At 39.4% G+C, this 12,245-nt stretch overlaps 2 protein-coding genes across 6 annotated transcripts in view; both read left to right on the top strand.

Moving 5' to 3' along the window:
• kcnj10a (potassium inwardly rectifying channel subfamily J member 10a) overlaps positions 1-4,558 on the top strand; it is a 41,426-nt gene extending 36,868 nt beyond the window's left edge. The window contains exons 6-8 of one of the 4 annotated variants that reach the window (XM_087260394.1): positions 139-1,387; positions 1,528-2,192; positions 2,733-4,558. In XM_087260394.1, coding sequence (XP_087116520.1) covers positions 139-533 — 395 coding nt within the window. In that variant the 3' untranslated portion in view covers positions 534-1,387; positions 1,528-2,192; positions 2,733-4,558. Of the gene's footprint in view, positions 1-138; positions 1,388-1,527 lie in introns of all 4 variants that reach the window. The other 3 variants (XM_087260393.1, XM_087260392.1, XM_087260391.1) reach the window with 3 other exon arrangements.
• Positions 4,559-11,425: 6,867 nt separating this feature from the next.
• The window catches only part of si:ch1073-220m6.1, a 58,625-nt gene continuing 57,805 nt past the window's right edge, over positions 11,426-12,245 (top strand). The window contains exon 1 of one of the 2 annotated variants that reach the window (XM_087260478.1): positions 11,426-11,859. The gene's annotated coding sequence lies outside the window, so the exon portion shown is untranslated. The remainder of the gene's footprint in view (positions 11,860-12,245) is intronic. The other variant, XM_087260479.1, reaches the window with a different exon arrangement.

The raw sequence follows: 12,245 nt of genomic DNA, 5'->3' as shown, positions 1-12,245 counted from the left end.
ACTATATAAATACACTTTACTAACTTACTAGAGGGGAGAGAAACCGTTTTTTTAAATTGGTGTAAAAGCTGGTGTTAGAAATTAGACTCTCTAATATCTGATTGACCACATATTTTTCTCTCCCTTTGTCTGTTTAAGGTGGCGGGTGGACGGATCCTGAACTGGCTGACTTTGAGCTGCTGGTGATCATGAGCGCTACAGTTGAACCGACCTCGGCCACATGTCAGGTGCGCACCTCATACCTGCCGGACGAGATCCTGTGGGGCTACGAGTTTCCACCCGTCGTCTCTCTCTCACCCTCTGGAAAATACGTCGCCGATTTCGCTTTCTTCGACAAGGTTGCCAAGACCAAGACTCCGCCCCTTTTCAAACAAGCCCCTCCCTCCCATACACAAACACCACAGCATCAAGGCAGCGGAGAAAAAGGGGCGGATACTGAGAAGATGCGATTGGAGGAGAGCTACTGGGAGGAAAGGGGGCGGGACAGAGGCCGTGTCCGAGATCAGCTTAGCGTACGCATCAGTAACGTGTAGAGAAATAAATAACCTGGGGCTCTGATGGAGATAAATTGCTTGAGTCGATTCAGCGTTAGCCAACTTTTTTTCTTTTTTGATGCCACTGAGCTTACCTGTGTTACGAGGTAGCGTGCCAGCAGAGTTGGCTAGCGCTGAAATACACTGGCGAACAGGCATGAAATGGAGAAGAGGAAGAGATAGAGCGGCTGTGTTCGGATTAGTGCACTAGCTTACTTTCCTTGATGTTTCTGCAGTATGTGGTGCGTGTGTGTGTGTACCTGTGCAGGTTTTGGGTGAACAAGACGCACAGATAATCAGATATAGCAAAATAGTCAGAAAAATATGCCTTTACCTACATTTTTTTCCTGCTAACACTAAAATAAAACATACATATGGCAAAATAAAAATGAAACGTATACAGAGATGCCTTGAAAACTGAGAGTTTCTGTGGATTTATGATTTAAGGTTATGTGTTTGAGTAAAACATTATGCTGAATACTACTGATGACAATACTTTGGCCGACATTACCAAATTTTCTGATTTAAAAAAAGTCACATTTTCAGACATGTTTACATCCATTCCGAGGTAAAACAGTAGCAATTTTTCAGAAGATTTCAAAAATACAATATGTAGTGGAATAACCTTGACCTTAACCTTTTAAATCACTGCAAATAAAAACGTCCGCTCTTCTGACCAGCTATCATTTTCCAAAAATGTAATAAATAAATTAAAAAATAATCTGAAATATGCTAGAAATGTGGGCGACGCAGTGGAGCAGTAGGTAGTGCTGTCGTCTCACAGCAAGAAGGTCGCTGTGTCGCAGGTTCGAGTCTCGGTCTGGTCAGTTGGCGTTTCTGTGTGGAGTTTGCATGTTCTCCCTGCGTTCGTGTGGGTTTCCTCCGGGTGCTCCAGTTTCCCCCACAGTCCAAACACATGCGGTACAGGTGAATTGGGTAGGCTAAATTGTCCGTAGTGTATGAATGTTTCCGTGAGATGGGTTGCGGCTAGAAGGGCATCCGCTGCGTAAAAATGTGCTAGATAAGTTGGCGGTTCATTCCGCTGTGGCGACCCCGGATTAATAAAGGGACTAAGCTGACAAGAAAATGAATGAATAAATGCTAGAAATTATATCAAACAAATAAAATTTTGTTAAATAAATCCAGAGAGACTGTCTAAGTTTCAAGTGTTTTATAATGGCTACACAGGGGCGAAAGAGGAGGTTTTACATTTTGGTGTCCACTTTTAAGTAAAAATATGTACAAAAGTATTTTTATATAGATGGAAGGCATATTTAAAGCAAGTGTGCAGTAAATATTCTTTGATGTTACAAATAATTTTGTAAAATAAAAGTCAAAATAAGCCTCACAGCAAGAAGGTCACTGGTTCGAGGCTCGGCTGGATCAGAGTTTGCATGTTCTCCCTGTGTTGGCGTAAGTTTCCCGCCGGACGCTCCGGTCCCCCCCCCAAAGTCTAAACACATGCGCTATGCGTTATATGAATTAGGTAAGCTAAATTGTCCATAGTGGATGTGTGTGAATGGTAGTGTATGGGTGTTTCCCAGTGATGGGTTGTGGCTGAAAGGGCATCCGCTGCGTAAAACATATGCTGGATAAGTTGCCGGTTCATTCCGTTGTGGCAGCCTCAGATATTTATAGGAACTACGCTGAAAAGAAAATGTATTTTGACTTTTCCATTCATTTATGTAAAAAGTTAATGAACTGTATACAGTTGAAGTCAGAATTATTAGCCCCCTTTTGATTTTTTGTTTTCTTTTTTAAATATTTCCCAAATGGTGTTTAAGAGAGCAAGGAAATTTTCACAGTATGTCTGATAATATTTTTTCTTCTAGAAAAAGTCGTACTAGTTTTATTTCGGCTAGAATAAAAGCAGTTTTGAATTTTTTAAAAACTATTTTTAGGGCAAAATTATTAGCCCCTTTAAGCTATTTTTTTTCAATAGTCTACAGAACAAACCATCAAAATATAATGACTTGCCTAATTACCCTAACCTGCCTAGTTCACCTTATTAACGTAGTTAAGCCTTTAAATGTCACTTTAAGCTGTATAGAAGTGTCTTGAAAAATATTATTATTATTAATAAAATTATTATTAGAAATAGGTTTTTAAAACTATTATGCTTAGAAATGTGCTGAAACAATCTTCCCTCCATTAAACAGAAATTGAGGAAAAAAATAAACAGGCGGGCTAATAATTCAGGGGGGCTAATAATTCTGACTTCAACTCTATACAGTGCTCAGCATAATGGAGTACACCCCTTTTGGAAAATGAATATTTTTATCCATTTCTCAGTAAATACAGGACAGATATTTTTGGTACATTTGAAAAAAAACAAATTTATTAAACAGATATATTTATTACAATAATATTGTAGTTGCTGAACATCTTTACAAAACAGAAAGATAATACAATTAAATGCATGCAAGATATCAGAAAAAAAATACAAACTACAAAACTTCAACAAAATTTGATGATTTTATTTTGTTGAATTTAGATTTTTGTTTTTCATTTTACATTTTAGCGTACAGATTTTGTCTTCGACACAGACTAATCGAATGCATATGTCCAAACTGGCCCGTGCACAGACCCTTACAGGGGCAGGTGCTCAACGCCATCGCAAAGTGAAGAGCAAGTGCCTCCTGAGAGGGGCACCTCGGCCAATAAGGGCAGAGGGGCAGTGGCTCTAGCCACCGGGTCACCCCCCTGTGCACAAATATAATATTGTAAAGCTTCCTATTGAAAATATTCATTTTAAATGAGAGATTTGTGAGGGGTGTACTCATATGAGGAGCACTGTATATAAACAACTGTCATACTGAATGAGATTACAACAAAACATATGCAACAACTATACTACACTCGATAAAATCATGATAAAAGTTACGAGAATCTTAAAAATAACATGGCTGATTTTGCAAATATGTATTATCTTACATTTGATTTGCTGCTATTGATGTACAGATTTAAACTTTTGGAGATATTAACTGGCGAATTTCGAAATCAATGCAATATTGGGGGGGGGACATACAACTAAAAGTGTATTTATAACAACTTACCGAAGATTTTTAAAGAGTAATCAAGTGTTATTTTGCAAAGAATGTGTACAGGCATGTTTTTCCACAAGTAAAACAGAAGTGTAGAGTAAAGCATTCGATTTTACATTTTAGGACTGACTATAACATCAGCCACGGTTTAATATTCGATTAAAAGCTTCTTACAGTGCATTCAAACAGCCGATGAACCCAATTTCCAGACGTTCCACAAGCTTTCAAAGCTACAATTAAACTGCCTATTTTAAAGCTAATAATTCACTGGATTGAAATGAAACTGTAATACTAATCTAACATGTAGCACACTGGCAAAGCATGCTAGCCTACCACTCCGAACACAGTCAGGAGAGCATAAAAGAGAATTACTGTAAGCTACTAAACTATTTAGACCATGGGGAAATCAAAAGAATGATCCAACGTAGATCTGCTGCTTTATACATGACAAACACAGCGCTCGGATGATGGACCTGCTCACTGGGAATAATGGATTCATTCACCGCCACCTTGTGGCCAAGCAAAAGCAGTGCCACAGATCTGAGAAACAACTACTCTGTCAACTCTGATGGACAAAACCTGATTTCAAAGACACGCGGATATCCATCTATTTTTTTTTTCTGCTAAAGGATTATGGATGAACTGGAGGGTTTTACAGATTCATATTATTTAAGCCACTGTACTGTAGTCGATGCTAGAGCAGGATAGAGTGAATAACTTGCGTGTTTTATTGAGAGACTGCATTGGAATCCATCGAGATCTTTGTGTCTACCTTCATCTCTAACAGTGCCAGTATAGAGCTATTTTGGGTAAACGTGTAGGTCTTTTTTCCCTATAGTTGATCTTTTGTCACTGGAATAAACATAACGATGTTTGTTAACAATACTAAAAGCACTTTAACTTGAGGAGGAAGGTTTATTTTTGATATTATTTTGCGGTCCAACTTAACTGTACATGCTCTTAATATGTGATGATGATGATGATGAAAAGAGAAAGTGTGTATTTTGAATTATAGTCAAAGTGCCTATGAGTCCAACATAGGCTCATTCTGAAAACGTACCCCTATATACATTTCTGGAGATCATGAATTATGTAGCCAGAGGAACGTATGGCTGCATTTCATCTTTAAAACGAACACTAGGGGGCGGTGTATGATGCCATTCCTTTTGCACTTACCTCTGTGTGGACGGCTTTCCTGCTGTTACCAGTTTTTCCAGTGGCTCGCTGCATACGTCGCTGCATACGTTGAGATGCAGAGAGGGGTTGACCTTGGCGACGGGGTTCGAGTCAGGCAAAGAATGGTTCTAGAAAGCGGGTAAAAGAAAAAACAAAAAATTAAATAAGTAAAAAACAGGATGTGGTAAAATGGCTAATAGACAACACGATGCTGAGCTGGCATTGCCGATCCTTCGCCCCCGTTGCTAACCGGCTCGTGAAAAATACACACCAGGGCTCAACAATAAGGACTGCCCGATGGCCCGGGGCCAGCGGGAGAGATGTTCAGGACAGTAGAGAAAATCGTTACTGGCAGGGGCGACTGGCCATCTGGCAAATGCCAAAAGGGCCGGACTATTTTTTAAATGTGGGCCGGTATGCTATTTTTTATTTTATTTTTTTTAAATGTATTGTTTTTACACGCAGGCAGCTTTTATCTCTTGCAAGATGCGAGTGTGATGATGATGATGATGATAGTAATAATAGTAATAAATGTTAAGCATTGGCCCAATCGGCAATGGCCGGCTGGTTTCGAAAGGGACCGACCCAATCAGAGGTTACATGGACTTAATCAAAATCTGGCAAGAATGTTAAATAAACCTTAAGAGCAACACATAAACACTAAAACATATGCTGGAATAGTTGGCGGTTCATTCCGCTGTGGCAATTCCAGATTAATAAAGGGACTAAGCCGAAAAGAAAATGAATGAATTAAATTATTGCATGTATAAATTTGTTATAAATGGGTTGTTTTTGTTCCACTCAAATACATTAAATGTTTAAATATCTATTACATACGGTACTGCTTATAATACTAATGTAAGTAGTGAATGTGCGTGTCCGTGGATGGGGCTGTGTGGGTAAGGTAATGTGGGCTAGTGTGGCTACAGTGCCAGGGCTGATTCTTAGTCCCAGTCCGCCCCTGGTTACTGGTCCGATCAGGCGAGTGCTGCCTGGTCATCAAATTTTAATTTGCCTGTGACAATTTGTCAGTTGTGCGCAAATACAGTCTTAGAATCGAAAAACAATTTGTGCTTTTAAGTCTATGAAAACTACCTTTTCTGTGAACACCATATTGCTTTTTGGTTCCTTTTATCTGATTGGTTGTCGTGAGCGCGTTATTTTTTTCCACAACCTGGTAAAAACCAGTTTAGTGAAGAGACGGCAACATCAAATTATGGGGCTAAAAGAAAACGTCTGTTTCTAACGTTGTGGAAAAAGATATTTACATGGGTACAACACAACGAAAAAAATGAAGCAATGTTTTACATAGCTTTCCGTCACTTTTAAGTCAGCCACCATTTGCTTTGCAATAAAATACCGGCACATTTTCCATACTGCTCTATTTTACTGCTAAATATTTTAACAATTTTAAAATATTTAAATTCTAAATTCACAGACATTATTTTTGACACAATATTTAAAATATCTGGTTAAGAAATAACAATTTTTTATTTATTTATTTATTTTGTTGGGGCCAGTGAAAGTTTTTGCAGAGCAAGTAAAAATCTGAACCGCTGGTCAAGTTGGGCCAGTAGAAAATGTCCTTATCGTTGAACCCTGCACACTTAGGCCCCGTTTAAACTAATACAGCTTAGCATTAAAATGGCGTTTTAGAACGAAAATGATCCACATCCACACCGTGTTTTACCTAGCATTTCTGAACAACCCTCCGTCCGCTGAAAACACACATCACGTGACCACACACACACTGTCATGCGCTCGTCTGAGCTTCAGAGAGCAGTGCACGTCAGACAGTTTATTAAGGATATACCGATGGATCGCGTCTCACTATAATTATTAAACGTGATGTTTAGACAACCCAAGTCTCCCGGAAGTTCCGGGAGTCTACCGCAAATGCATAGAAACTCCCGGATACCCGCAAACGAGTGATAATCTCCTGGAAATCGCGCGTCTGCCTCCCAGTTCTCAAATAAGTCGTGCATCCTTCTCACCCCTCACCACCGGATCCCTCCTCGTTTTTTAGACACGTCTTGTGCACTCTGTCGAACACCGCCTCCAACCTCCTTTTCACATGACGACTATGCCACCGTCCATCGCGATGTTTCACATTAGACATGTACGATGGCAAATTGGTCGACATCACCCAACCCTAGTCTGTACGCCAGTCGACAGCGGCCTCTGGTGGGAACAGCAGGCACGAATGGCTCTCGTGAGAGAAATTTGAGATCCGGAAAAGCGCACATTTACATTTAGTCATTTAGCAGACGCTTTTATCCAAAGCGACTTACAAATGAGGACAAGGAAGCAATTTACACAACTATAAGAGCAACAATGAATAAGTGCTGTAGGCAAGTTTCAGGTATGTAAAGTGTAAGAAGCAAAACATTAGTACACATCGGTAGATTCGAGAAAACAAAAACTGCAAAAAAAAAAACAAAAAAAAAAACAGCTCCTGGGACGTATTTGGCGCTCTCCAGAAATGTATATAGGGGAACGTATTCAGAAAAACCTGGGATGTAAGAGTCAGTAATAATAATAATAATAATAATAACAATGATAATACACAGTAAAATGCTTGGTTTGTCGTAACTCAAAGTTGGGTTAATTTTGTACTATTTTTTTCAAATTAAAATTTAACCTAACATGGTCCATATTTTACCCAATGTTGGGTTACACTACTATCCAGCATATTTTTATGAGTAAAAATAATGCCAATTGAGCTATATGTCAAAAAATAAAAAAATAAATCACTGTTACAAGACAATTATTAGTAGTATTTTGTAAAAATGTTGAACAAACATTGATTTTGTAAAGCTTGTTTTATACGACTTCAAATCTAAGCTGTTTATGTAAATAATATAAACCTCGTTATGAATTGGAAACCACTTACTCAACATTTCATTGTTATTATTATTATGAATGGATAAATGATGTTGAAATATGAGGACTTTGGTTGGTCTTAAGCACATTCTGCCTGTCTCTGTGGCTGTGAGGGAACGTGTTTTTCATGAATTTCCTTTGGTGTTTAGTCGCTGTCAGAACTGGACTTTCATCACTTTAACTGCTAATGATCTCAAATGACTGTTTATAATAAATGAGAAGTTTTGAAGCAGCTGCTGCGTGATTTTATCAGTGTATTCGGTGAACGGTGAAATATGTTAGTTTCATAACACCTGCTGATCGTTTGAGCGCAGCGCTGTATATTCCCTAAACTTCCCTGCTTGATGAAAATGAAAGAGTGAAGTGATACAGGTGCACCTTAGATTACATCACCTTACAGCAACCTGTGTTTCTAGTAACTGTGAACACAGTAATGCATGGAGAATCGAAACACTCAAAATTGTCATTTTTGAATTTTTTTTACTGCTCTGTTCTTTTATGAAAATTGGTTTGCTGTTTTAAGGCAGAGTAAAATTTTTTTCGGATGGGAGGAGGAAGGGAATGATGAATGGATTAATGCTGGAATAACGAATGAATAAAAGATGTCACAGCACCAAACAAGGGACACACAACATCACGTTTTCTCTCACACACACACACAAACAGCATTCAGCAAAGTGCGAGTGCTCGCTCGCTCGAGAGTGATATTGCTAGACCACCCACTCCTGCGCTTTATTCGGAAATTTACTCCCGCACTGCAAGAAATCTGGTCGGGTCGTGGTAAATACGAACTAGAGGTCTGCATACACACGGTACAGCAGCGGGAATGCAGACCTCTAGTTCGTATTTACCACATCTCCCTTCTCGTTCGGTCGAAACCCGAAATACTGCCAAACTGCAGAGGTTGTGTTCTTTTTCGAGACCAGGTCACTTGGTGCGCCATCTTACCTCACCTCTCTCTCTCTCCTCCACACTGTCCCGTGATAACAATCACGCATACACATTTTTAGGCATTAAATAAATAATATTTAATATTTAATACTTGTTTCATATAAGTGCATTGTTTTTTTATGACGGTATAACTGTATTGAAACTGACACCGTTGCTATTTTTAGAACCCACGGTATACCCTTTTACCGCACAAGCCTAATATATATATATATATAAACATGAAGGTGTTATGCTGTGTTCACACTAGACGCGGAACGCGCGGATAAATCGCGATATTCCCGCGTAAATAGCCGCGTGAACATTTCAGCTTCATTTGCGCATCAAATTAACTTCCGAACAGACGGTATATTCGCGTGATGGGCAGGGCTTCTGTCTGCCTGAAGACTCTAGCTTTATAGCTAAATGGCTAAAATGGATTTTATAAAGAAAATAACAGTGTTTATGTGCTTTATGAAGACTGAAAAACAGCGTCGATACGTTTAGGGCTGTGTCTGAGTCCACTACATCCTTTCAGAGGTGCATCCAGCTCTGTGAGCTCATAAACTCCTCCAGAAACTTAACCTGGATGACGGAGGCTTTCAGCGGTGCTTCTGACTGAGCCAAGCCTAGTTTGATGAACTGTTGTCGGTGAAGGCTGAAGGATTTCCCTCGGAACACCGACAACAGGTTCCACGTCACAATCACGCCCCCACAAGAGCAAGCTTCTGATTGGTTAACGTGGAGCGAATGTCCGGTGAAGTTCAAATTTTCGAATTCGAGAGATTCGCATGAAACGCTCATTAAGTGCGTCAAACGCGCAAAACGCTTAATTCGCGCAATTTGCGTCATTCGCGCCACGCCATACGCGCGTATCGAGCCGCAGGATGTCTATTCGCGCGTTTGCTTTGACTTAACATGTAAATCACTCGCGCTTGACGCGCGTTCCGCATCTGGTGTGAATGCAACATTCGCATGGTTTGCATCACACTACAGTTTTTTTTGAGTCATGGGTCAGACAATTTTTGGATCAGCAAAAAAGGAAGGAGACAAATGTCATTTGCTTTCTATTCAAAAATATTACTGCAAAAACCATTGGTTTAACAAACAGAACTTACAACTTGTAATTTTAATAAAAATCAAGAAAGAACAGCTGAAAAAAAGAAAATATTCAATACAAAAAATTATCTTTGCTACTGTTGCTGATAATGCTAAATATAGAAATCTAATATGGTTTACAACATTCCTGTCACCGACTCGGTCCCAGTCATTCCCCTCGCTGGCCAGCAGAGGTCATCATCACCGGACTTCTAACCATTACGTCATCCACTTACACTAAAAGCATGCACACCTGCAGCTCATCGAGTTGATCACCCACGCTCACATATAAGCAGCACACACACTCTCATTGCGAAGTCTTGTTCTGCCCCGGCTAACACCACTGAGCGTTTCTCTACACTGCCTGCTTTCCCTGCCTTGATTATTGACCTCGTCCTGTCTGCCGCCTGCCTATACTTCTGCCTGAATACGGACTCTGATCCACTCCGCCTGCCCTGAAATCTAGCCTGAACATCGACCTTGATATTCGCCGCCTGTCTCTGACCCATGCCTGCATACTCATCCTGCGTTGACCTGCCGCCAGCTCTTCGACCTAACACAACTGTGTTTGATGTGAGTTCGCACACGCATTACATCTGTGTGCTTGTTAATATTAAACCGTGTTTAATAAACATACTGCAAATGGATCCCTCTGTGTCAGCCCCTTCGTTACAATTTGTTACAAACCCCTGATGTTAGTCTAGGGTGTGGGGTTTGACATTTATTTAATTAAAATATATTTATATAAACCGTGAATGAGTGGAAAGACAACCAAAGTAATGCCAAAAAATATGTGCTTTTATTTACAATCCCAAAGTGAACAATAACAACGAATTAATCAAAAATAAAGAAAAAGTAAAGCAAAAATATACTATTTACAATATGTACAACACTGAAACAAATAAAGACGGGAAAAACAAGAGAGCTGGCAGAAGGGACGCGGGCGGCGCTAAAGAAATGAAAAGAACAAAACCCAAACTAAATCTAACTTCCCAGAAGCATCTAGCTAACTAACTATGTGAAAAACAGTATAATTAACACACGAAGATCTTCCGAGTCCTATCTACTCTATCTATCTATCCAAAAAGTACAAGGAGTGGTGCTCGTCCCTAACCTAGTGTACTAGACAGCAGAGTAGTCCTGAGTGTTGCGAAATGTATGTCACGTGACCTTCTTACCTGTCCGCTTCGTCCAAGCCTCGTAAACAACAATAAACTAAGAACAATGTACAAATAACGGACGGATAACGTGCACACAGAAACAAGCAACAACAAAATACACAGTTAGACAGGGTAATTTCTAAACGCACGCGGTAAATACAAACAAGCGACAAAACAGCGAAAGAGAAAAATGCTAGCAAGAAAGCAAGAGAGAGCAAGTGGTCTGGCGCGCGCTTTTAACACGGGTGGTCTTTGCTTATTGGATGTGACGTAAGAGTGACGTAACCGGGGAGGAATGACTGACAGCTGAATGGACCAATGAACAGAACCTGAGAATACATGAGAGCAGATATGGGAGAACAGAGCGAGAGCGAGAGAAAGAGAGAGAGGGAAAAAACACAGAGAAACAGAGCACAAAAAACACAAATACATAACACAATTCCATATTTATTTTCAATGAATGATTCAACAATTCACACACAAAACTTCATGTTTCATTATAGGTGGATCATTTCTGAAAACCTATTCAGTGACATAACTTTAATGGTTGTTTGTCGCCACCCATTGGTTAAACAATGTAATTGCTACAACATTCACCAGTGTCGAGTTCCTCTCGATCAAACGCTGATGTGAATACAGCACTTCGAAGGATTAATAAAAATATTCAAATCATTATCAATTATTCATGTTGAGCGGGTTTGAATTGAGATCAATCTTTTAATGTTTAATCATGAAACTTGCCAAACAAAATGCTTTCATACACGTGATTTGAATGACCCGGGACGTGATCTTTCTGCGATTGTTATAAATGTAAAATAAATTTACAAGTTCAAAAAAGGTACAAATCTGCGGTTGACTCGTGTTTTCAACTGATCCGTGACACCACTCTTCACAGCACATGCATTGTTAGGAGTTTCCACATGTCACATGTATGAAAAGGAAGTATGACTGAACCCCAAAATACTATATGCAAATGAGCTTTCAAAACAACACCATCTCTCATCCTGTGCAAGACATTTACTACAACACATCCTGAAGGTAAGATTTAATTCATCTCTCATTGTATGACTGATAATCTGATGAGTACAGACTGAAAAAAACAGTGCAGTTTCATTTCATTAGTGTAATTGTGCAGTCTGTGCAAAGCTGCTTCTGAATAATATCTGCAACTCCTCATTTAACACAAGGAGTATCATTTTGTATGCTGATGTTTTGTTGTTTTTGCAGTACACTACAGTATGTTGTTGGTTGTGTGTTAACGTGATAATGATGTGGTTTTAATAATATATAGTTCACCCAGTAGTAAACATTCTGTCATTATTTGCTGAACTTTTAATGGTTTCAAACCTGTATGAGCGCGTTTCTCTGTTAAACACAAAAGCAATTGTTTCTCCTACCTTTCAACATTCTTCGAAATATCTTCT

Source organism: Danio rerio, chromosome 7 (assembly GCF_052040795.2).
Source record: "Danio rerio strain M-AB ecotype USA chromosome 7, GRCz13ab, whole genome shotgun sequence".
NCBI classification, from domain to species: domain Eukaryota; kingdom Metazoa; phylum Chordata; class Actinopteri; order Cypriniformes; family Danionidae; genus Danio; species Danio rerio.
The sequence above is the reverse complement of the archived record's forward strand: the minus strand, read 5'-3'. Positions and strand labels throughout refer to the sequence as shown.